The 25,931-nt window shown below is 36.2% G+C and overlaps 4 protein-coding genes across 4 annotated transcripts; 3 read left to right on the forward strand and 1 right to left on the reverse strand.

The window, feature by feature from the left end:
- Positions 1 to 12: 12 nt before the first annotated feature.
- Positions 13 to 4,726, reverse strand: LOC103953274 (DNA replication licensing factor MCM6). Its single transcript, XM_009365010.3, has 17 exons — positions 4,391 to 4,726; positions 4,163 to 4,285; positions 3,905 to 4,067; positions 3,598 to 3,791; positions 3,297 to 3,492; positions 3,119 to 3,196; positions 2,661 to 2,890; positions 2,463 to 2,577; positions 2,171 to 2,245; positions 1,947 to 2,087; positions 1,601 to 1,804; positions 1,349 to 1,510; positions 1,211 to 1,266; positions 1,039 to 1,079; positions 786 to 911; positions 368 to 498; positions 13 to 255 (listed from the first exon to the last, which is right to left on the reverse strand). The coding sequence occupies exons 1-17, from the start codon at positions 4,618 to 4,620 to the stop codon at positions 73 to 75; spliced, it is 2,448 nt and encodes an 815-aa protein (XP_009363285.1). The 5' UTR covers positions 4,621 to 4,726; the 3' UTR covers positions 13 to 72.
- A 5,778-nt stretch (positions 4,727 to 10,504) lies between these two features.
- Positions 10,505 to 11,972, forward strand: LOC103953273 (probable purine permease 4). Its single transcript, XM_009365009.3, has one exon. The coding sequence runs from the start codon at positions 10,576 to 10,578 to the stop codon at positions 11,842 to 11,844; it is 1,269 nt and encodes a 422-aa protein (XP_009363284.2). The 5' UTR covers positions 10,505 to 10,575; the 3' UTR covers positions 11,845 to 11,972.
- Positions 11,973 to 19,323: 7,351 nt separating this feature from the next.
- LOC103953271 (ycf3-interacting protein 1, chloroplastic-like) lies at positions 19,324 to 22,265 on the forward strand. Its single transcript, XM_048582410.1, is given in 7 exon segments — positions 19,324 to 19,514; positions 19,516 to 19,845; positions 19,920 to 19,964; positions 20,058 to 20,171; positions 21,125 to 21,205; positions 21,451 to 21,621; positions 22,035 to 22,265. Coding segments are annotated over 7 exon segments (876 nt in total). The 5' UTR covers positions 19,324 to 19,469; the 3' UTR covers positions 22,125 to 22,265.
- A 347-nt stretch (positions 22,266 to 22,612) lies between these two features.
- LOC103953270 lies at positions 22,613 to 24,093 on the forward strand. Its single transcript, XM_018648932.2, has 2 exons — positions 22,613 to 23,576; positions 24,008 to 24,093. Exons 1-2 carry the CDS (start codon positions 22,613 to 22,615, stop codon positions 24,091 to 24,093), a joined length of 1,050 nt encoding a protein of 349 aa, XP_018504448.2.
- The last annotated feature ends 1,838 nt before the right edge of the window (positions 24,094 to 25,931 follow it).

Below are 25,931 nucleotides of genomic sequence, written 5' to 3' on the forward strand. Positions count from 1 at the left end.
CACATTCGGCTGATTGTGAACTTAAGAACGGTTGATGATTTGATGGTTTCCTACTCAAATAGTATCACCAGATCAATCTATGACATAGTTGGGATTCACAGTCAATATTCTTTCTTTTCTAGATTTTTTTGATGGTTGCCCTACACCTTCACCTTCGCCTTCACCTTGACCTACACCTTCGCCATCACCCTCGCCTTCTGCTGCTTGCCTACCGTCATCTAGTACTATCAAATGTCCTTCTCTTGTTATCAACCACTGCATTTCACATGTTTATTTTGCTCTTTAAGTCAAAGATAACAGCTATTATGTCCAGTTAATATAGCAATATTCACACCAACACTGGGGTGCAAGACAACGGTACTCTTACCTCTATGATGGCACTGATTATGGTGACTTCACGCTCTGCCTCCTCCTTGGAACTGTAAGCATTTTTCTCGTCCTGCTGTCTCACATACCATTCAATCAAGTCCCTCTGCCTCATTCCAGCCAGCCCAGTCCCTGAACAAGGAACCCTCTAATTCTTTAAAGAACTTCCAAGAAAACGAATTGCTTGGTATTAATTACAAATAAAGGTTAGAGTCCATTTGGAAGAAGTGATTTCAAATCTAGGGGTTCAGTTAATGTTCTCGAGTTGGATTGATTGACGGGACTATCACAATGCATAAACATCTGTATTTAGTGATTTATACAGAATTGGAACCAACACTCCAAAGGAAAGCTGATCTAACATTCCATGATTAACTACAAGTTAACAAGGGAAAAAAAAAAAGGGGTAGATGCCATACCGCTTTGCCTAACATCTTCTTCATGCTGTCTAAGACGCAAGACAAGGGCCTGGGCAATCCTCTGGAAGTATTCATCACTTACTTTAATCTTTCCTTGGTCTGCTGCCCTATCATCATTTGCTACACCTATTACCCACATAACGTGATCATGTTAAGATAAAGTTTGAAGAAAGCATAAAATAAAATAACAAAAGGTCTTATAATGATGCCAGCATTCTCAGAGGCTGCCTCAGCTTTGGCATTTGATCATCACCTTGATCAAAATCAGACAGATCGATCTCGCTAGACTCCACACTGAATGACAAAAGAAAACGCACGTTATTGACACAAAGCCTCTGAATTTGGAGTGTGAGTATGAGAGAGAGAGAGAGAGAGAGAGAGATGATACGAGAGGAGGATATTCAACAGTGTCATAGATTTCATACCTGATCACTGACGTTTTCAGCAATCTCACTGCTAAACGGACGTGGGCTGGTTTTACCTGTAAGAATTATTTGTTAAGAGTAAAAAAATATGCATCTTATCTTAAACCCTGATAAATAACTTGCCACAGTATTAGGCACCTGAAGGTCTAAATGACTTCGAGCAATGGCTTCGGACAATCTGATCAACGCCTCTAGTTGCCTAACTGTCATGCGATAAGCAACTCTACTACCAGGTGCAGTATCACCTCTTCTGAGAGCAACATAAGACTCCACCAACAGCTTCCTAGCATCTGAGTTTAACTGCATGATTTATTTCAGCTATCAGATACAGAGAGAGAAGAGAGGGAGGGCGGAGGGAGGAGGTTATGGTTTTGGAAGGCAGATAGATACCTTAGGTTTCAGAGTTTTAGCAAATGCAATATAACGTTTCAGCTGTGCAGTGGTGAATTCAGGAGTGAGTGCCTCTTCGCGCTTTTGATGTACTCTTACAATGTGGTGGGCAATGTGGTAATCAGTTTGATCATCTGGGTCATCAATCATAACATATACCAGATCAAACCTTGAGAGGATAGGTGGAGGAAGAGCCACATTATACTGAAAAAACACAAACAAAAAGGTGATAAGTCCATAGCCTCCATACAGAAAATCTATAAAACATTTCTATTTCAAAAAAAATTTGCCTACGGAACAGCCTGCACTTATTAAAACAACTCTAAAGTTTCAAGCACATACAAACCTTGAGTGGTTTAGATTTATCATAACGGCCGCCTGTGGGGTTAGCAGCAGCAAGAATTGATGTTCGAGCATTCAGTGTTGCCTGTATTCCTGCTTTTGTAATGCTTATTGTCTGTTGTTCCATTGCCTCATGAATCGCAACCTAAAGTCCACTTGTCAGATAATGATAGTTGCCATATCCATCTATCTTAAGTAATCGAATTGTACCAACAATAAAAAAATTACCTGATCCCTAATGTCCATTTTGTCAAATTCATCAATGCAACAAATACCATTGTCAGCAAGCATTAACGCACCTGCCTGAAATAAAGGTGACATATCAGCAATTCTGGAAACAGGTTGGCCAAGAGATTGCCAAAGGAAATAGGTATATGTGTACTCCCTCACAGTTCACAAAAATAAGATAAAATCAACCTGGAAATGCAGCACTGAAAATCTAATATAGGAGCTATATTTCCATAGAAACAAATTAGTATGTGCAAAATGGTTAATAAGCGTCCATAAATTTAAATGCTACCTCAATACAAAATTCTCCTGTTTCTGGTTCTTTGGCAACAGTTGCTGTTAAACCAGCAGCAGAGGAGGATTTCCCAGAAGTGTAAACGGATCTTGGAACTATTCCTGCCGTATACCTACAGTGATAGAACAACATAAAAAATATAGACATGTCTATAAACTAGGGGAACTGAAATGATATGCAGCAGAAGAGACATACTTTAGGAACTGGGATTTTGCGCAACTGGGGTCTCCAACTATACAAACATTGATGTCTCCTCTCAAGTTGATGCCTTCATGAGTAAACTTGTGCACACCACCCAGGAGCATAAGCAGAATTGCACGCTTGATATCTTGATGGCCAAATACAGTTGGGGCAACGCTATCAACAAGCTTATTGAAGAAATCGGGGGTATTCCTCATTCTTTGAACTTCGTCTTTCTCTTCTTCCTGCCAAATTAATGAACAATAATAGTGGGTCAGTAATGTGTTACCCAAAAATAATACATATGTATGCAGAGATCCAAAACATAGTGATGTTCTACTATGAACAATAGCCAGATGAGAAGAAATTATTAGTGAAGGATCAAAAGTACTGAAATCAGAAATGACAATGAGCAACAACAACTAGACACTGGCAGATGGAAAAAAGCACAGAAGGTTGTATCAGAAACTGACAGTGAACTGCTGGTTGTCATCGTCGTCAGCATCCTTCTTTCTGTTCCGGACATCAGTATCCTGTCTACCATCAGAAATCTGAAGGAAAAGAACCAAAAATGCAATTGTTAAGTACAGAACATGGAAATAAACCAATCACATAACCAGAAATACTAATAAAATCTACTCATTGGCAAACCTGAACTGAATTGGCAATAAAGGCAAGGCGATAGGAGAGGTCTCTCACTCCCAATGCTTTAAGACCCCTCACTCCTTCATGTCCAGCCATAGAACCATTGCGCTGAGATGCTTGTCGAGAACACTCTGCTCTGTCTCCAGGGGAGGCCAATGCCATTATGTCCGGTATGACAACCACTGTGCCCGTGAAAATGACCCTACAAGTTCCAAAATGAAACAGATATGTAGCTTATGTACATGCTGTAAGTATGCTGAAGAGAAAACACGAGTTGAAATCGAGAAAAGGGTGTGAGTTTGCTTACGTGTCACCGGCCCTGGCCTTCTCAACAATCTCGTGGCGGATAATAACATCCAGTGATCTGGGAAGGGAGCCCGCAGGTATCTCTTTGGACGTCTCCTGCATTCGTACCCTCTGCCAGTCTGCAAATTTACTCTCTTGCCGAAGCAACGCCCACCTTGCTCTATTAGAACATGTGGCATTGACACAGATTGTTGGCTTTGAACCCACAATTAAAACACAAATTCAAAATCACCCCACCAGAATGCTCAAAGCAAACATTGAACTAATGGATAAAAAACAATTGGGTCGTTAAATGTAAGCTGACTGACCTCAGTGTACTTGAATTGTTGTTCGACATTCTTGATAACGCCTCCGCACTCCAAGCACTTGAATGTCCCGTGTAGTAGCTCCGGTCGAACCTCACTGGTCCGAGTCACCACTCCTTTCACCGATACCAATTTCCCAATTTCCGCTGTGGTCAATTCCCTCAACCTAGAATGAAAAAAAAATCAATTACTTTACATTTCCAATTTGGAAGCTCAGTCAAATTCTGTACCATTAATTAAAGAAATCAATAAAAAGCACACCTCTTGGAGACGGGGAGGTTGAAGAAGGCGACATTGATGTCCTTGTTCGTATCGTCGGAGATGAAGTTTGGGCGGAGCTGCGTCACGAATGTCTTGCAAGCGTTCTTCAAATAGGGCTCAAACCTAATCAATCAAACAAAAGGTCGATAAATTTTGAGTGAATACACAAATCAATCAAGTTGGTGGGATTTGGGGGATTTAGGGTTTGGGTTTTTCCAGAAAATGAACCTGAGAAACTCGTCGGAAATGGCCTTCTGGAGGAGATTGTTGAAAACCATGACGTGGGAGAAATCGATGAACATGGTGCTGGACTCGTTGGCGGCCATGGCTTCGATCTCCCCCTCGTAATACGCCTCTCCCCCTTCTCCGGGGATCCTGAAGTTCTTGAGGAACTCGACGAAGATGGACTCTACCCTCACCGCCTTCTCGTCCACCAAGTATCCGCCGTAAGCCTCCATTTTTGCTTCCTCGCAGTCTCGGATTCTCAGTCACTTCTCTCACTTCTAGATTCTATCTCTCTCTTTCTCTCCTCTTTCTCTGGAGTTTCCTTCTCACTCAGTGGCGCTTTCTGGTTTCTGGCGCCAAAATAAAACTGCTCCCACAACGCCTTCCCGCCAAAAAACCACCTAACAATTTGGGCCAACTTCATAAAATGGGCCTCCATCACCATTTTCCACCAGTCCAATACAAATTTGAATGAGGGGGTGTAAAATTTTTAAATGCGCATAACAATTTGTTCAGAACTTTAGTGCTTCCAACATCGAAATTATTTACAGACGTGAGTTAAGCTAATTGACATTGTGTGTCCCTTTGTACCCAAGATTTTGTTTATCATGCTAATCAACGACTTTCAGTCATCCTCGTCGCATTGATACATGATATTCTACATTCAAGGGAGGAGGGATAATTTACTCTAAGGGAAGAAGGATGGAGCTACGCCATACAATGGGTCATCTACTTATGAGGCTTCGAACTCAACACAAATATAATACGTCGTCGTCATTCGTGTGTGTCGAACCTTAGACATCCGCATGAAGTCAGTTTCTCAGTCATTGCTTATGGTTTATGGCGCTAAAATGAGACTCCCGAGTGCCAGCCCAACGCCTCTCTCCCGCTTAAATACCTTATAGGACTAATTATCTATTGGCCCAATACCTTTTAATGGGCCTCTAATTTTGTCTCCCGTACACAATTTCCATAGCTTTTGAGTCATTTTTTTACTAATATTTATTTCATACATGTTATTTTTCAGGGAAAGGGATCCTCTATGAATCCCTTCCACCTAATCCATTAAGTTCGGGATCCAGACATTGAAATTTGATCCAACGACTAAAGTTATTATAATTTTTAAAGTGATAGCTGTTGGATCAAATTTCAATGGTTCGGATCCCCAGACTTGGTAGATTAAGAGAAAATGATCCGAAGAGGATCCATTTCCATTTTTCAGTTTCCAGGACTGGAAAATAACACTATTTTATTTACAATTGACAATTTTCGATTTGTATTTTTGGTTGTAAGGAGGCAAATCCACTACACAGAACTCACTTCTTAAGATGGATTAGTAATCAAATCTTAAGTGATTAGAGAGTCCCTTCGAAATATCGGTTGGTGTCGACTTTATTTTCCACTAAGGCCTTTTGTTTCCCTCATTTCTTTTGGGTCAAAGCATTCTTTTCCCTAATTGGAAATATAGTAAATGAACGAAAGGCGGTTGTATTTACAACTTCCATGAATGAATTTACCAAAGAGAAATGCTAAGGTTTAACAAAAAAAAGAAGAAGAGAGAAATGCAAATGAGACTTTTTAAAGAGGACTTTGCATGAACTCTCTACCACTTCACAGTTTAACATCAATTTTCATGTCAACATTATAAAACATTGTGCTTAAAACATGAGGTGACAGAGTGAGACTTTGAAAGAATTCCCTTAGAATTTCTCATGTACCAAAAAACGACTTAGGAGATGTCAAAATCCTAATGTCATTATGCATATTTGACATAAAAAATCTTTCCAACTGAAGTGTTATTTGCTGACTAGATTTGAAGGCTTTGTGATTAGGAGTCAAATTTATTTTTAAATAATTTTAATGGTTGATTCTTTATTCCACTAATATTTCTATCAATAAAATTTTGTTTCAACATTTTTTGTAACAATTACAACCATTTAGACCTCTATTTTAATAAGAAAATAACATTTGACAATTCGGTTGTAGAAGTATAAAATTTGACAAACAAACATCAGATTACCACATCAACCCTCAATTTTAAATTTAGGGGGGGGTGTTTTCAATTGTGATTTTGGGGGATTTTAATTCTTTTCATGAATATAGGGGTATTCAATTAAGATTTTAAGTGATTCTCTGAAATTCAAGATGTATTCAATCAGAATTTTAAGATAGTTTATTAAAATCCTTAGAAATTATGGTGTAGTCAATTAGGATTTTAAAGAAGCTTATCACATTCTAGGTGTATTCAATTAGAAATTGATTTTAAAGAATTTGAGAAAATTGAGGAATTAGAGGGAATTAGAGAAATTTCGTAATATATTTTAAGCATCCACAAATCTCACCCCTCCCTATGAGATTTCGAGGAGAATTGAATTAAAATTTTATATGAAATATCTACAAATCAATTAAACTCTATAAAAATTCATGGATTTATAATCCATTAAATCTCTCAAATTCTCAATTGAATACATCCTCATTAGTTATTATAATTTGATATTTCTTTTAAGAGTGATCTTACCTGCAATTTGAGTAATCCATGAATTAATCACCAAATATGAATGAACGAAGCAGAAAATGAGCCTGGCTATGTTCAAAACATGCAAATTAAATTCTAGGTCTGCCTGCAGCTGCCTGCCTATGTAGAGGTTTTATGATGGAACCTTGTCTTATCAATACTAAGACCTACTTCTGAAATTGGCGCAGCTTTTCAGTTATTGCTGCCTAATTTAATTATATTATTTACTTTTTGATAATTATTATTAGCATTTTAAAAATCTCATTCTACGCTCCAAATTTTCTATATTAAGAAAGAAAAATACACTTATAAGGAGTGTATAATGAAATTTTTGGAGTGCCAATAACACTTCCCTACTTTTAAGCTCATTGATGGAACATTTGCTCTATATCAATTTTAAAAGGAAAGTGTTATTGGCACTCCAAAAATCTCATTCTACACTCCTTACAAGAGTATTTTTTTCTTTCTTAATATAGAAAGTTTTGAGTGTAGAATAAGATTTTTAGAATGCTAATAATAATTCCCTTTTAAAAATATTAAAAAGATAAATTTTAATTATGAGTAATGTTAGACTGATTAACTTTTTAGACTATATTTTTTTTGTAAAGTAAGAACAATGCTCATACGATAGACTTTCCTTCCAGACCCTTGCAAAGCAGAGAGCTTTGTTGGCTTGGAGGTGCCTTTTATTTGTAAATTATGTGATGTGTAATAAATAGAAAATCAACATGATAATCAACAGTTAAGTAATAATTCAATTATCAACAAACATAATATATGATTTACAAAATATAATTAAATTGATGACCTTTCTAACATACCCTGTATTAATTGATAAAAACTGCATTAACTAAAATCACTTGAAAGGAAAAGACATTACTAGCTAGAGTAGCCACTTTCCTAGTTCTTACTATAGCTCGATGGCCTACGAAGCTTTGTCTTGCGCATATATAATTGCTTAACCTATGATGCACCTACTCTATGCAATAAAAGTATATCATAGCTGGAATTATAATTTAGGGTGATGTGGAAGTCTACCGAATGCACTCACTCTTTCATTGTATTGGATCGGATGCACCCATTTTACATTGAGAAAAAAAAAAAATATGATAGCATTGAGAAAATTAGGTGCACTGACAAATCATAAATAGGACAAATGTATGGATGGTTTATAGCAGCATTCTAAATAAATAAATTTATATTTTTTTTAAGATTTTAAAAGATGATAAGCGATGGTAAGGAACCTAGCCTCTAGACGTATAGGCGGTTTTTCAAATTTTAATTAAATTTATTATATAATATATTAATAAATGTTTACTTGTGTTTTAAAAAATACATAATTATATTGAGATACATAAGTTGAAAAATAGAATGACATATAGAGTATTAGAACATATTGACAACATGGTGAATAAGCATATAATGAGTGTTCATCCAAGTAGTTAACAAGTCTCTTACAGTTTATTAAAAAAATAAATTGCAAAATAAAAGTTATTTATTTTTTTGTCTAAGTGAGTCACGACCTAAAAAGACTTGTAAGAAGATTTAGACATCATTTTTTAATTTTCAAGTGATATATACGCTATAACGTATAATGCTGCACGAAGTTGATCACTTCGCTTCATCGAGCTTAATAGGCTTCCCCTTTTCGGGCAAGAGCATCGTGATTCATGATGAGAAAACGTTTAATGTTCACTGATGATACGTAACTGCTAACCACATCCAGTTGAAAATATTAATTCAATCCTACTCCCCAAAAAATCCCAGTTAACGACCAATCTTGGCAATCCTTATCCGAAGTTGGGGTCTAGGGCATCATCGAGACTAGGCATGCATGCAAGAAAGTAACGCATGCTTAAGAGTTAAAACACGTGTCGAAATACCCACCAAAACCGTGTAACTGGAAATCTGAAAGTCTAGGCACTTGGAAATAAGCAACCTCTTGTTCCTCGTGTGACTCAGATTTGGCAATGCATGCATGAGGAAGTGCTATAAGTGGAGGCCACGAGTAGAAGCGTACAATTAATTTTAGACGTTTCAAGACTTCAAGTCATAACAAAAGCACATTCTCGGTTCTCCCTCTCTTTTTCCAGCTTCTTTGTTTGTTTAGTCAATTTGATTTTCACACTTTCATTTTTTTTCATATGCATCCGTCCCAAGACTTGGAAGTCATAACAAAAACACACACACACACACAGTCTCTCTCTCTCTCTCTCTCTTTTCCAGCTCCTTTATTTATTTAAAAATGTGTTTTTCGCACATTTTTTTTTTATATGCATATGTTCCATCAAGTCATAACAAAAACACATGTTCTCTATCTTCCAGCTCCTTTGTTTATTTACAGGGTGTGATTTTTATACATTTATTTTTGGATAATGCTAGAGAGAATACAATTTTAAACTAAATTGGTAAACCAAATGATATGTCATCAATTGAAATAAGTATGTTAATCAACATTTAAGTAATGATCGAATCATTAGTATCCACACCATTTGATTTACAAAATTTGGTTTAGAAATTTTATCTTCTTAGCATTACCCTTTAATTTTTTATATGCATATTCTTATTTATTTACAGCTTTTGAATTATGTAAATTAGAATAAAATCTTGTTTAACAAAAAAATCGCATATATAGATTGCACGATAAATTAAATGAAGACAATATCGATACAAGTAGTAGAGACATAATTAATGCCACCTCTTCTTCATCGTGACTCATATTTGGCATTGCATGCATGAGGATGTGCTAAGTGGAGGCCACGAGGAGAACGGGAAGCAGACAATTAAACGTAGCCGTTTCGAGACTTGAAGTCATAACAAAAGCACATTATCCATCTTTGGTGTTTGAAAGTTTGATCGAGACTTTTTTTTTTCTTCTCAAATTGTTGTGGAGACTCTTGGCGAAATGAAAAAAAAATTGTTATAATGAGTTGAATATATGAACTAAAACACTTTAGAGGAAAAAAAATAAAAGTAAGCATTTTAAATGTTAAGGGGATTCTGTCAAGATTGAGACTTTCTGTCATTTTATGTTTTTGCACAATATCTATAATGTTGACACATGAATTGACTTTAAACTATGAAATAATAGAAAGTTCATGAATAGTCTTACTTTTGAGAGAGTCCTATATACAATGTACTTTTATAAATTTATGTAAAATACTTATTAATATTCTCATATTTCTATAAACTTTCTTTTAAGTTTTAATTGAATAACCCTGAAATTCATTTACTCATAAAAAATCTTGATTTAATATATACCTGAATTTTTAAAATTTTCTCTAATATCTCAAGTGAATACATCTTTATTCTTTAGCAGTTAATATTAAATGATGTGATGATTAATGGTTTGATTCTTTATTTAATAATTTAAATAAAAAATTTAATCATCAGCCGTCACATCGTGTAGTTTATAAAATATAAATAAAAAAGTTAATCTGTATTGTTTTTTTTTTTTTTTTATATATATTTTTATAATGCGTTTTTTAACTTTCTTTAAAACAAGCTGACTCTGAATGGAGACATTCGGATTTTGAGTGAAAAGATAAATACCACTGAAATTCTAAATCCACACTATATATACCTTTCTCATTAATAAGAGATTCACCTCCTCACCTCTCACCTCTCACCTCCTCATACCTCTTCAGTCTCTTCCCTATCTAATTTACATTTAATGGAGAGTTTAGTCCAAACTTCACCCATGAACTCCCCCAATTCCCATAACCACCATCACCACCACCATGATCACGGCTGCCCCACCCTCATCACCACCAACCACCACATCCCTCAGACCACAACCAATTCATCATCATTCTTGATCAACAACACCACCACAACACAACTGAGCGAGAAAGGCTCGATGATCAAACCCAATAAGCGCTCCATGCCTCTCCTAGTGATCAATTACTTGTGCCTCTTCATTGGATCAGTCTCTTCAAGCCTGCTCTCAAAGTACTATTTCATCCACAAGGGCTCAAGCATTTGGGTGTCAACGTGGGTTCAATGCTCTGGCTTCCCTCTCCTCCTTCCATTTATTTTCATTCCTTATTATCTCCTCCATTGCACCCAAAGAAAACCCTTCTCTCACTTCACCCCCAAAATCTTAGTCCTGTCAATTCTCATAGGTCTTATGCTGGGTCTAAACAACTTCCTCTTCTCTTGGGGTAACTCCTATTTACCTGTCTCCACCTCCTCCCTCCTCCTCTCCTCCCAACTTGTTTTCAATCTCATCCTCTCTGTAATTATTGTCAAGCAAAAAGTAACCTTCTCAAATCTCAACTGTGTTATCCTCCTAACCCTAAGCTCAGTCCTACTGGCCTTGGGGTCCAACCATGACAAGCCACATGACCTGACACGTGGCAAGTATTTCTTAGGGTTCTTCTCAACAATTGGGGCAGGCTTGCTGTTTGCTCTGTATCTCCCGGTCATGGAGAAGATATACAGCAAGGTTTACTGCTACGCCATGGTGATCGAAATGCAGCTGGTGATGGAGGCTGCGGCCACGGTGTTGGCCACGGTCGGGATGGCCTTCAAAGGCGGGTTTCGCGAGATGAAGGTGGAGAGCGCGAGGGTGTTTGACAAAGGAGAAAACGTGTATTGGGTGACTGTGTGGTGCAACGTGGTGACGTGGCAGCTTTGCTTCATTGGGACAGCCGGCATGGTGTTCTTAACCTCTTCGTTGACCGGTGGGATTTGCATGACGGCGTTGATGGGGATGAATGTGTTGGGAGGCGTTTTGGTGTACGGGGATTCGTTTGGGGGTGTGAAGGTGGTTTCCACTTTCTTGTGTGGATGGGGCTTCTGTTCTTATGTATACGGCCTTTACATCAAAGCTAGAGATATTAGGGAAGAAGGCGGTGGTGAAGGAGGAGATGGAGACAAAGAAGGAACCCACCAAGAGATAGAGATGGATGTGCATAAAGTAAACGATAGTAGTGTTTAATTTAAAACTTTTATGATGCTTTTGGTGAAAATTGGAGTTGAGTTTTTTGTTTGTTTTTTAGATAAATTTGGATGTGTGAAATCATTGCTTAATTGCTCAAGTACATTGTTGTCTGCTATCATTTTCAATTTGCCTCGTCATTTTAACACTAAAGTCCATTAAATCACATCTTATTTAGTTTCTACTGATTTTTTGAGCTAGCGTTACATCAATTATCCACAATCGCTTATACACACGCGTACACCAATAAAATCCATTTACAATCTACACAAATCGACTACTTACCAACAATTGCTTACATGAGCACACTACAATTTGTCGGTGGAAATTTTTCATCGAGCATATGGTTGGATATTTTAAAGTTCCCTTTACAATAAACTATTTCAGAAGTTTAATTTAGATAGATTATCCTCACAAAATCTTGGAAAACAAATTTTAAAGGTGATCTCATATCAAAGTTAGGATGGATGATGGTTGTACATTCATTGCTTTTTATGTGTATTCCCCCACCACCACTCTTTGCACTCAAAGGAAAAAGTAAATCTGAATATCAAAAATCTACCAGTAGCAGATTGGGAGTATGCAGAGCCAAACGTTACACTAGGAATATAGAACGACTAAATACCATGGTGCAAAGTGAGGACATTGTTAGTTTTGTTCATCCAATCTCACGTTATCGTGTATGATGTCGGACAATATTATATGGTTGGGATAATTGATTTTGTGGGATTCACTCATTTCACATACCCTAATTAGAGCGATTATGAATCTTTAAGGGGCACTAAGTTGATCACCTCATCACACCCACCTTTTCGAAAAATGGTCGATCATGAGCTTTTGTTTCTGAGTATTTTTATAATCTGAATATATTTATGTTGCTTATATAGTTGATTTTAAAAAATTGGTAGTGATCACAAGATGCAACGTGATTGACTATCATATGAAACTCTTATAAAATTAAGTTGATGACAATAAACTACAAATATATGTATAATTTTAGTGCTGATAGCTAACTAGCTACTAAGATATAGTGGCAATGATATCTCAAACTCGAATCTCCCATTTCTCATTAAAAAAATAACATAATGCATAGACATATGCAAACGGATCAAATACAAAGTTATGGCATATGTCATAATTGTGTTATTAATTAGATTTGAATTAGGAAACTATTATTTGTACTACAATACAAATAATCATATGTGCTCTTCTCTAAAATGAAAAAGAAAATGAGTACATAATAACTACCACCGATAAAAATTTCCTTAAATTATGACGATGTCCAGATAAGCATCGATTTAGAATGAAAGATCAATCTCTAAATCTTTAAATATATAGTATATATACTATTGCAATTTGGATATGGATACAAAGGTTATTCATTTGGATTCATCACGGCAATGAATCGATAATAATAAAACAAAGAAACGAAGATATAAAAAGAAAAGAAGCTAAGTAATGTGGGAACTGCACTTTTCTTTTTTGTCCACAAATAATGTGGTTCCTTTCAAGTACAGTGTAGGGCAAAACATGGTGCGATCTTTACAAGTACACACGGGATTAAACTATAAACTGAAAAAAGGTCATGCGAGTTGGAGATTTTCACTAACCTTCTTAAAAATCTATGCATGCTCAGCCTGTTGGAGCTTGGAAATGTCGTTTCTGCAATCTAGTCGCACAGTTCGTTTGCATGAAAGAGATTTCTTGTTGGACGACATACATATGGCTTTTAGCAGGGACTTCCACTTTCCAAAGAAAATGTTTAAGCCTATTAGTGGGTAAAATTTTTGCAGATATGCATTAGAAAAGCATGTTGGATATTAGAAAAAAAAAAAAAAAAAGCATGATCATTTAATTTTGTGCCTTTTTCTTGTAAAGATAACGCATTGGTAGCAGTATATTGTTGTCACAATCTAAATCCAAATTAATCCTTATCCCCTTACCATGTCCATAACAATTCATTAAGATATTTAAGGAGTGTTATTCACCTTTTTTTTCATTTCAAAGAATTGGATGGTTTTTTCTTTCATTTCAAAGAAAATATATTTGTAATGACCTACAAAAAACAATGAAATGATCCATAAGTTTATCTTTTCCCCTTAAAAATAATGAAATTAAACACCAACTAAAATCCTTAAACTAGATTCATAAGAATTTCTGATGACATAGCTTGAAATTTAGCAAAAGGTAAGTTTTATTTTGCCTAGTAACGGCATCTTCAATGAAAGATTCAAAATGTCCTGAAATGGGCCTTTTACATTTTTTCTTTGCTGGAAAATTCTCTATTGGCGGAATGTAAATTATCCATATTCACCAAAAGATATGAATAAAGACCTGTGTTTACATTATTTTTTACATCTTTTTGGTGATGGATCCCACTAATCAAAGGTAGAAATTAAAAGAGATCTTAAATTTACATCATTCCCATTGAATTATAACATTCATTTGCATGTAACGGAAATATAAAATTAGATGTAAATATGATTTTTGCATCTCAATTTTACATTGTCCCATTGGAGATGCCCTAATGCTTATTTTGCCTATTTCTCTTTTCTTACCTTGTAATTACTATCTAATCTACCAGACTACAATTTAATGGTATACTGCTGGACATTACTATGGGTGTAATTGACTTGTCTTAGAGCTCATTTGGAAGTGCTTCTAAAATGACTAATTAATAACTCTTTCGGTAAAAATATTTTTGGAACCAATCCTTAGTAAAAATGCAAGTGAATTCTGAAAAAAAAAAAACATGTAACTGATGCTTCTTGCAAGAGACATCTCAACTGCTTTTAAAATTTAAAAACATTTTCTCTATAAACGCTTTAAATCATTTTAAAAACATTTTCAAAAGAATCCTTAATTTTTTTCTAGTGAAAACAAGCTAGTCCCTCTCATTAGCCTGCCTTTTGTTCGTCATAGCTTTTAGATCCCTTTCTTATTGCCAAGTGGTGGGTCATAATAATTAAAAGTAAAAAACACTACAAACTAGAAAATAATATATTTTGAGAAAAAAAATAAAAACAAAATAAGATAGAGAGAGGTAGAGATCATAGAGGCGGATCCCCTTTTCTTATAGTTTAATCAGACCTATAACACAGTTTTAATCATTGTTTTACTCAGAAGGACTGAATATTTTCTAATATTTTCTTTTTCAAATTCATTCCTCCGAAACATATATATCCATCTGTCTCGTGTGTGTGTGTGTGTATATAGGAGGGTGAAAATCGCCCCACAAAAAGAGGAATCCAATTTGACGCTTAAATGATTTAATCTCTTACATTAATGATTAAGGGGGCCATTTCCTAATTAGTATATATGCAAATTTCTCATAATACAAAAAGTAAATCTTAGCATGCATGTATTTTTCGTTCATTAACTTGATAAAACAAAGATAGATCATGTCATGGAATGTATGGCTCGATGATTTGATTCCTCTTTGTCTAATCTAATATATAAACGACACGACTGATTTTTACTAAACAAAACAAAGGCAGGCACCTCTTCTGCTTTCTACATATCAAATTGGGTTTTCTTTTCCATTCCAAGTTCCAATCAATGCGTGATACTAGAGAAACCATCGTTTTAGATCATATTTTGTAAATCCTATATCGTGCCGGTTAGTGGTTGGAATTCTTCTTTAAATCATTAAAAATAGTAGTCAAATCATCAACCGCCACATTATGTGGTTTACAAAACATGATCTAAAAAGATGGCCTCTTTAGGATTTTTCCTAAACGAATATATGTATAAACATAGAAGAAGCATGATTTAATGGAGAGACATAGGTGTTCCATCCATATGTCTACTTTTGATGTTAATATATGTCTACTTTTGATGATTAACAAAGTTATATATATTTAAAGTAAAGAAGCCAATGATAATAAAAAGGTCAACGAAAGCATTTTTTTTTTTTCCAAATGTGAATCTTTGATTAAGTTGGAAGTTGCTTTGTTGCATGATATGATCTACGGTCTTTGCAATTTTATTCTCTTGGAAACACATTATTTATAGACACCAAACAACGTACTAAGTACCAGTTTTATCAAAGTGTCTGTGTGTGAGAGAGAGACAGAGAAAGAAAGATCCACTTACAATGGTTGCACATTCTTGTAAGGAGATATATATGGCCACAACCTTGCCATGAAAGCAGTAATTAAGATATACATATTACAAACAATTGTACGTATCTAACCCTAATTTGTGACTTTTATTACCCCTTAAGCAACTAATCCTGTCAATATATGAGATTATCTTTTTAGTAGTCATCATGTCCATTACGTACTCGTATACATATGTATAGTATACCAAGGCAAACAACTAGATTGGTATCAAATAAAAGAAGCCAATGAATGTATGCTTATTCTTTATGAGTGCCAAGACAAAGGTCTCTATATATTACATTCACAAGTTCGTACATGTTGCCAAATATGTATTACTTATGAAAGAAATTGAAGTTCTACTATAAAATCAACGGGCAATATGAGAAGTAAACAACTTACTTATAAGTTTATGAAATGTCTTTTCTCCTGTCAATGTCAAATTCATCTCAACACGTCTCCTTACATGTGGCGAACTTTCAAGTCTAACATATGGACAATACAAACAAACAAAGTGATGTGAAGTGCACGTGGCTATTGGGCTTCACATGTGGGATAACCTGTTGTGATAACATGAAGAAAGTTGAGGTTTTAACATAAAACCAATTAACAATATGGGGAGTAGTCCAACTTATTTATAAGTATATGAAAGGTTCATTTCCCATTAATGTGAGATTCATTTAATTATATGCACGTACATTGTACAAACAAAAAGACATGAAAATAAAGTTGCAGATATGTATGCAGGACAACTCAGGTGGATCCAATTCGTCCTGTGAAATCCCAGGGACAAGAGAAACTATTTGCTTAAATTCCCTCTTGTGCAGAGCTTGTTGCCATTGTCTCCCCATATAGCCAATGGCCAAGAATTCTTCAATGGTGGCATTGTGCACATGCATGGCTGGTAGGACGTTCGAATATCATTTGTCAGAAATTCTGCATGCCGTGCTCTTCTAATAAGCCTTCTCTATCCATCTATTCAAGATTTTCGAGATTTTAGGGGGAAACAAGAATGGAGAATTGGCTTCTTTGTTGTCAAAGACTCAAATGCTTTTCGTTTGATTCCAAATTAGTGCATATATAGTGGCGATTAGGAATATAATGCCTTTGAATTTGTTCCATATTTTTCAGTGCACGTGCTGCATATAATCATCATGCAACATCACTAAATTGAGTAATCTTGTCATTCCCTAACATAAGTTGAGGTTTCACTATAAAATTAATTAGTAATATGAGTAGTAGCCCAGCTTACTTATAAGATTATGCAAAATCTCTCCTCCTATCAATTTGGGATTCATTCTCAACATATCCCGGCATGTGTGACGATTTTCAAATTTAATACATGGACAACATAATAGGACGGCGTGAAGCGCGTGTGACCGTTTAACTTCTCATATTGGACTACATGCTCTAATAGTATGAAAAAAGTTAATGTTCTACCATCAAATCAATTGGTAATACGAGAGTAGTCCAACTTATAATCTCAAGCAAGGTTCTTATATCCAGCTGCCACTACATGGGCAATCCATCCCACCTGAGGATACAAAAAATTTTACCCCAAAGCTTATGACGTATTAGAATAGCACTGTATTGATATCGATTTTGGATTATTAATCATAATTAATTTGGTTTGAATTTACTTTCCTTAAAAAAAAAAAAAAAGTACAAAAATACAAACCAAACTTTGACGATACGAGAAAATTTCACTGATACGAAAAATAAAATTACACTTAGTCAGGGAACATAAACCCCTCATAAAATAAAAATTTAGTCTGAATTTACATACAGTTCAACAATATTTAATATTTAATGTCACAATATTGATGTGCTTTCATTTCACGTGACACGTCCCAGTTTATCCTAAGACTAACAAGTTTGTCAATCCTTCCAACTCCATGCCTGTCTGGTCGATTTGATAGGAGTGATTGCATTGTCTGTGACAATTTTTTTTTTTTTTATAATTTTTTTGCATTGTCTGTGACATTAGTGCATCCATGTTTCTTGAGGTTCAGGATGAGAAACCCGTTAGGGGTTGGGGCTTTCAAAATTTTGCCCCGTATGATATGCTGAGGAGCACCTCAAATCTTGTCAGGCCCAACTATATAAGGGTCAACCAATGTACAAAAGCCCAACTTTACTTGATCCTTACGAAAGGAGAATGAAAAAAAAAAAAAAAAAAAACCTAATGGTCAATTTGGAGACAATGGCAAAATGAACCTTTCCCCAATTCTTTCTTGCCCTCACATCAAGGGAAGAATTCTTTCCCCTCGTAATTTCTCTCCCCTTCCCTCCCCTCTTACTTAAACAGTTACGATTAAGCCACGTTAATATCTTATATTGATTTTATTTTTTATAGAGACAATAGGACAAAAAACAAAGTGTGAGAGGAGGAAAGGAAGGGAATGGGAATAGGAGTGGACATAATCCTATATCACATCAAATCCACGAGACTTTGCCAAGTACTAACCTCTGCTATGAACCACAACCGCAATGCAATGTCCTTCAACCTGCACAAGAGGAACAATAATCTTGCACCAAAATAGTTAAAGTACATCTTCCGGATGAACAATTTTAGGTCACTCTAATCTCTAACACGCAATTGTGGTAGAAAATTTCTATGCCTTTGATCTAGACGAAAATTTACCTACAAACAAACAATATCTTTAATCAAAGACCAAAGGTGCCCACGAGGAGTGGGAGGGTTTGACCATGGATCTCCGATGCCTAAGTTAGTTCCTTTGTAAAAAAAGTGAGTATTTAGAAAATATTGCGTCAAAAAAAATGAGGTGGCAAAGAGTCCATTAAGAGTCTTACTTTTGATAAAGTCTTCTTAGTATTTATTTTCCTATTATCCTATTAGCTGGTTATTGGTTATGAGCACTCAAATTGACATTTAGAAAAAAGGGTAAAACTGCCATTTTCTAGAAAGTAAACACACATAAATGTTTTTGCTCGCTCTACCAAAATCCTTAGAATTTAGCATTTTTACATGTGGAAAACCATGTAGTTTTAAGGGATCTTATTTTCACACTCTTTTTACCCTCTTTATTTAAGGTTGTGAGATTGGATAAATCAAACGAAGAACAATAGAAAAGATTAAACAGGTGAGAAGATAAAAAATGTGTGTGTTTATAATTGCATTCAAAACATTTGCTTAAATTCTCATTGATCATGATTCTTTAACCTGAATTTTGGAACGGTTTTCAGTTTTCAAAATAACTAAAAGCTACTTTTATGAAGTTTTAAAATTTGCCTTTCAATATTTGTATAAAGACAGTTACTAAACAGAAAAATTAAAAACAAAATAGTTATTAAATTGCTTCTCAGTGACGTTGCGTAGTAAATCTAAACCTGACCCGACTTGTTGATTTCTCCTAATCTTGTTGAAGCCCTATACGGCCCATTGACGACCCCCGGTAGTGGAGTAGAAGATTAAGGGATAGAATTTGCCAATGCATGTAAACTCTGATCACTAGCAAATTCAAATACCAAGAAGCTCATGAAGGATTTCAACTACAGTTTAGAATGAAGGTGGTGATGGGTTTACAAATTCTCCAAGTGGCGCCACCTGCCACCACTCACTGCTTCCTCCACCACCTCCTCCTCCTCATCTTCTTCTTCTTGTCGGGTCCAAACCCACCCACTCTGGCTCAACCAACGCCACTCCCACTGCCGCCACTCACGGCCTCAGCTTGCTCTCCCACCTCGCCACTCGATCAAAAGAACCACACTCTCACTCGTCGGCAGGAAAGGTAGGAAATTGCAAGCTTCTTCATCATCTTCTTCAACTACCCAACAAGACCAGGATGACGAAGAAGAATACGAAGACGACGAAGAAGATGAAGAAGATGAATCGGACCCTGATCCGGAAGACCTCGAATACGTGGGCCAAATCAAAAGGGTATCTTGCTTTCTTCCATTCTTTGATGGGTTTCTTTTCATTTCAGTATTTCACACACTGTTATTGTTGGTTAGGTGTTGGAGCTTCTCCGAAAGAACAGAGACATGCTTTTCAGTGAGGTATAGTGTAATTCAGTCAACCCATTTCTCCATTTACTTTAAAGTTCAGAATTTGGTTCTTGATCGAGTTTGGGATGGTGTGCAATGTGATAGGTTAAGCTCACTGTTATGATTGAGGACCTGCGAGAAGTTGAGCGCAGGAGACTCCTCGGCATCGAAGATCCTGATGCCCCTACTAGGGAGGAATTGGCTGATGTTCTTGAAGAAGTAAGCCTTCATTTTAATTCCCTTGCTACACTATGCTATTTTAGGTGAATTTTCGATAGCGTGATTCATGAAACAGCGAAATTAGCATGTATTTGCATTGCTTGGGTGGAATCATTTCATACATTCACACAGTGAATTCATGAATGCAAAGTAGCTAGGAAGATCAATTGAAGGGTGTCTATTCATGTACTGAGTACTGACTTTCTGATACCAATTCGTGGGTTAGCCGCTTATATAGACTCAAAGAAATCCTGCACAATTGGAGGGCCTCAGAGCTATTCACTTATTTTTTCACCTGAACCATTATAATAAAGCCCTTCAATTGGTTTGACATGCACAAATTGCAATCCTTCAGCTAAGTAGTTCATAATTATAATAGAACAACCTCTAGTAGATGCATTTCTTCCATCACTGTTAGATATCAACCATGAAAGCTTGCTGAAGACAACTGGATGGTGAAGCATCATTAAATAGATATGCATCTTCACTATGTCAAAAGCACGCATGTTGTAAGAGAAAGTTATATATCCTCACTGGTTTACACAAGTCATGAAGTATATGATCCTTGATGCTTGAATGCACGCCAGATACAAAGTGTTGGAACTTCAGAGTTTGATTATTCACATAGGTGACCCTCTCCTTATGCTAGATAAAATGATTTGCGGAGTGACCCTATTGAAATTCCTATGATTGTTCACATAGGTGACACTTTGCAAATTTTCTTCTTCACTGGTTATGCTTCTTTACTATAATGATTCATGAAGAAGGAAGGTTTCAAAAGTACAAAAATGATGTGCAGAGTGCCCCTAATTTATATAAATTGTACATTATGTCATTACAACTCCTTGCTTTGATATTTATAACCTTCTCAAATCATGAGACTGGGAAACTTGGTAATAGTTGGAAAAGGTAATTCTATTATTGTGACGCTAATTTGTGATTCTGTGATTTAGGTGAATGAAGGAAAAATCCCAAAAAATCGACTTGCTCTTAAACTGCTGGCAGCGGAAATGAATCAATGGCCTAATCTAGAGGTATTATTGTAATTCAGTATAAAATGATTGATTTTAGAGATGATTTTGATGTGTAAGTGGAAAAACAACATAAAGCCTAGGATAAAACGCCAAGCTTCCAATTAAATAGCTTGTAAATCTTAGACAGCAAATATATGAAATTTTCCTTAGATGAATCACCGATGCTTTTTCACCTTTATCTATGTTTCTAACTAACACTGGATATCAATTTGCTCATCTGTTCCTATGTTTTGTTTATGGTACAGGTTCAGATTACACCAGCGAAGAAAAAGCCTGGTAAGTCCCTGTATGCAAGAGTGACCGACACTGGTATTGATCTTCAAGAGGCTGCTAAGAGACTGAAGATTGATTGGGATACAGCTGCTGAGATTGATGATGGTGATCTTAAAGATGAAAATGAAGTGCCATCAGTTTTGGTTTGTTACCTTGGCTTTCTTGTGATAAAATGATCTTATCAAGTTCTTGCAATTGTCATGTATGCGCTGCTAATTATGTTATGATTTTACACTAATGCAATCATTTTCTCTAATTTTTCTTTCCTTTCAACAAAAAAGTAAGAAGAAAAAGTTTACCACCGTTGTGATAAGTAAATAATGTTTGTAATTGCAATCTATCATTCAATACTAAAATACTCCGAAAACCTTAATCAATACAAAGGCAGAAAACAGCTCATAGTTAATTGTTTATCTACCTTCTGCAAAATGAATGCTTGATTGACATCGATATATATGTGAGGACCTTGTCAAAGTACTCATGAATTATGAGTTGCGAATAGTTTTCTGGTTTAGCTAATCCTCGGGTTCCTAATACGCAGTTTCTTATCTCGCAGGGCTATGGAGCACTGTACTTAGTCACGGCTTTCCCCGTCATTATTGGTGTATCAGTGGTATTAATTTTGTTTTACAATTCACTCCAGTAGAAATCTTGTCTCGTCGTCATATTTTCACTGTAAAAATTATCATTCCTTGCAATATACCGAATACCGTTCTGATCTTCACATGAGTTTTGTACATCCAAATGCTAATTAGAAATATCAAATATCATGGAAGAATCTTGTATCTGGTGTTATTGTATATAGTGTTATGCAAGCACATGAGATCTTGTAGTTTATTTAATTTAATTATTGTTAATAACTTAAACCTGTTACAAGTCAACTCTCCTTCATGGAGATTTACATTATTAAAACCGAATTATCGTATAGATTAGCAGCTTAAACTATTCTAAATACAGTATTAAATTTTGCCGACCCTTGTTTATATGGAGCAATTCGACATGGATATCACTACTAGGTTTGGATTAGTGGAGAATATGCTGATCACGTCTAAGTTCATATAAGTCTTATTTTCCCTCCTTTTTAAGTAGTCCAAATCCCAGACTTGTTCCTCAGGATTTCTGCCTTTCTCTACCATGGATTATCCGTTTTCGGGCGAAATAAGTGACTACTTTACTCTTGGAGATCTAGAAAAGCAGATTTCTGTAGATCCAATGTCACTGAAAGAATCATCACACAGAGAAGTGAGTGCCGAACCGGTGGTGGAGGTGCCGGTTGTTGCTGCTCCAAAGCCGAATGCACTTGACCAACAACCGCCCCTGCTGCCGCCTGCAAACCCCAAGTTCTTAAGCTTCAGTCTCCCAAACTCAGCAACCTCATCGCCACGAGTGAAGAAGAAATGGAAAGACGAAAGCCAGGCATCTCCTCGGCAGCAACTGGAGAATCTGAGCCACCTGCAACAAGAAATTGAGTTCCGGCGGAGCAAGTCATGTGGTCAAGGGAGGACATTTGCCCCGTCAGTTGACTTTGATCTCTGGCTGATCAAACCAAATGCCGCCGAAATAGTCTCCAGGCACTACAGCAACCCCTCCAGGGCCGAGTCCAACAGAGTTGCTCATAAAAATGGCAAGAACAGGGACCCACACGATGATGGGTTCACATGTGGGGCCCTGTGCTTGTCCATCCCTGGCTTTGGCAAGGCAAAGCCAGTGAGAGCAAGAAAGGTAGAGCCTGATGAACTGGGAAATGTCATATCCAGGACGGTTTCCTTGGAAAAGTTTGAATGTGGCTCTTGGGCTTCAGCTATGATAAATGAGCAGGAAGATGACAACACCAGTCGCTACTTTGATCTGCCATTGGAGCTGATACGAAGCAGTGTCAACGAGGCAGATTCGCCAATTTCAACATCTTTTGTGTTTGGCACGGATCGAAAGGGTGCCCTGAAGAATGGATCAACAAGAGCACAAGGCCGGAAATCACACGAATCATCGCGCAGCGTTCGGTTTTCTACATCATCAGATGCTACATCACCAACTGCTTGCGTTACTCCTCGCTTGCGCAAAGCAAGAGATGATTTCAAAGCTTTCTTAGAAGCACAGAGTACATAACTTACTCTGCTTTTTGGTATAATGACTGTATTGGCCATGTTATAAAATAATGCGAGTAGATTGTAGCTATAGTCCTTCAATTATTACCCGATTATCACTTTTGTCCGTGAATTAAGCAATTCTGTAGTCCTTCAACATTTAATTGTGTATCACGTTGGTCTTATGTCGAAGTCCGTTTGTTTTTCTATCTAAATTAGGGGCCTTGTGTTTGTTCTTATCGTCATAACATGAAGTTATAGTTCTTGAATTATACAGGTGTTAGTAGGCCTTTTTGTGCTTAAAAATGGTAGAAAACTAATGTGTTTTGAACTTTTGATGGTATGATACAAAAACCGGTATAGCTACAATTTACTCGAAAAAATGCAAACACGGAAGCCGGCTATTTTGTTAAGGTAGTTATGTGACAAATGCTACATTGTGCAGGTTGGAATGGCATTGGGCCAATAACCGGACTCGGGCTGGGTTTGGAAGTGGGTTTGGTTGGTTCTATACTTCCATTTGGAGCTTAGGGCTACTGCCGTTCTCTTAGTCTACTAAACCCAAAAGACAATGTCCAATTTCCCAAAGGATTGGACCAGCAGACAAAAAGTGTGCCCCCCATGCTACTCAAGGCCTTTGCTTGAGCCCTAGGCAACTGGACTCGACAAGGTTGCCCCGACCTGTTGGCAATTTTTGACATTGTGTCGTATCCAGGTTAACCAGTTTGAGTTCATATCAAATCTAATTCGAGCTATTTAGTAAGAGGATGGTACATTTTTGCCAATTTTCTTAGTGGTGTTGGCACTGGTGTATGCATTGAGGGGCAGGGGGGTCAGCTGATCCCCCGAACTTCGGTGAACGATCATGGATACCTTGGGTGTTGACTTTCTGAATTTCGATGAATGTCCATGGATACCTTGGGTGCTGCCCTTTGAATATTAGAGTTGGCTTCATACATGCCCTTCAACATCATCATTTTTTGGACAAACATATTAATGGTATGCAATGATATCAAACATTATTAGTATGTCAAGATAAGTGTGTTTCTTTGTTAAGCATTCATATGGGAGCAGTCTTGGAACATGTTAGTTACCCTCTCAAATGAAAGCATTAACAGGTGTGCAGTATGCCTTTCCAAATAACTTCAGGCCTACCAAGACTCGATGAAATGGCGATATGCATGCTATTTATGGTTAAAAAAAAATTGCACGCGCGCCTAATATTATTTTCTGGATCCGTCACTGGGTGTTGGGTAGTTTTTTTTATGATTGTTGTGGTTATATCCTGTGTCATGTAAGTTGGGAAAAAAGTTGAGAAGAAAAGTTGGGTTAAGCAGCATTTTCCTTTATACATAGATTTTGTTGATTGACTTGATTCTAACCAACTCCGTTCTTTTGTTAGGAATTGGTTCATAGATTCTTGTCCTAAAAAAAATTAAGAATTTCTTGTACAAATTTAAATTAGGAATCCTAGGAGCTTAATTGGAATAGGAGAGAAAGTGAATTTTCTTATCCCATGTAGAATAGGAAACCTAATCAGGTTATAGCATGTAAACCGCCCCTTATATATATATATATATAGGGATAGGATAAAGGAACAAATATTTTTACAAACATTTTTACAATACTTCTTTGTAGCCCTTAGATATTATATCATTCAACGGTTTAGATTAAGAGTGATGTGAAGAGTTTTAAACATTAAATGATACTAATCTAAATCAAAACAAATATCTAGTAGAATAAAATAGATAAATAAATAAATAAATCAGAAATTGAACCCTAATAACAAAAAAAATCTCTTCTTTGTTGATCATGAGGTCTGCAATGTTCAAATAATCAGAATTTTAACCCAAATAAGCGCAAAGCTTGATGCTCATATTGCCGCAGTAAGATCGCTAGAAACATTGAAGATTTGATGCGTAATAGAAAAAAAAATTGTTGAAAAAAGGAAACGAAGCGAGGCAAGAAAATCAATATCTAAATTACAATATAGAACCAAAGGCATACATTCTTAGGTACCAACATATCAAAAACCTGACAGGAACACCACACATACTTTCGACTTACAATCAAAACATATGGAAGTGTATTGAGATAGATGGTTTTTTTTCTTTTTTAATTTGAAAAACTAAAAGGGTAGAAAAATTATCAAATACATGAATTGACAAAACTTAAAAAAAAATTCCAAAACCTAATTTAACCACCCTACAAATATGAACAATAATGGATTTTACGGTTTTGTTTTGCTTATGTAATGGAGGTTCAAGCATGGAAGTTGCAGACCTGGGGATCATAAAGGTTGCAGACCTGGGGATCAGAGATAAAGGTTGCAGACCTTCTTTCTTATTTTCACGATTAGGTTTCTTCCT

This window comes from the organism of the source record quoted next, unplaced genomic scaffold (assembly GCF_019419815.1).
Source record: "Pyrus x bretschneideri cultivar Hongxiangsu unplaced genomic scaffold, Pyrus_bretschneideri_v1 Contig19, whole genome shotgun sequence".
NCBI classification, from domain to species: Eukaryota; Viridiplantae; Streptophyta; class Magnoliopsida; order Rosales; family Rosaceae; genus Pyrus; species Pyrus x bretschneideri.

Coding starts and splice junctions, on each gene's coding strand:
- LOC103953273 (XM_009365009.3), top strand. CDS start 10,576: ATGGAGAGTTTAGTCCAAACTTCACCCATGAACTCCCCCAATTCCCAT.
- LOC103953270 (XM_018648932.2), top strand. CDS start 22,613: ATGGATTATCCGTTTTCGGGCGAAATAAGTGACTACTTTACTCTTGGA. Junction 23,577..24,007: donor AGCTTTCTTAGAAGCACAGA/GTACATAACTTA, acceptor TACATTGTGCAG/GTTGGAATGGCATTGGGCCA.
- LOC103953274 (XM_009365010.3), bottom strand. CDS start 4,620: ATGGAGGCTTACGGCGGATACTTGGTGGACGAGAAGGCGGTGAGGGTA. Junction 3,197..3,296: donor TTATTGCCAATTCAGTTCAG/GTTTGCCAATGA, acceptor CTTTTCCTTCAG/ATTTCTGATGGTAGACAGGA. Junction 2,891..3,118: donor ATGACAACCAGCAGTTCACT/GTCAGTTTCTGA, acceptor TTAATTTGGCAG/GAAGAAGAGAAAGACGAAGT.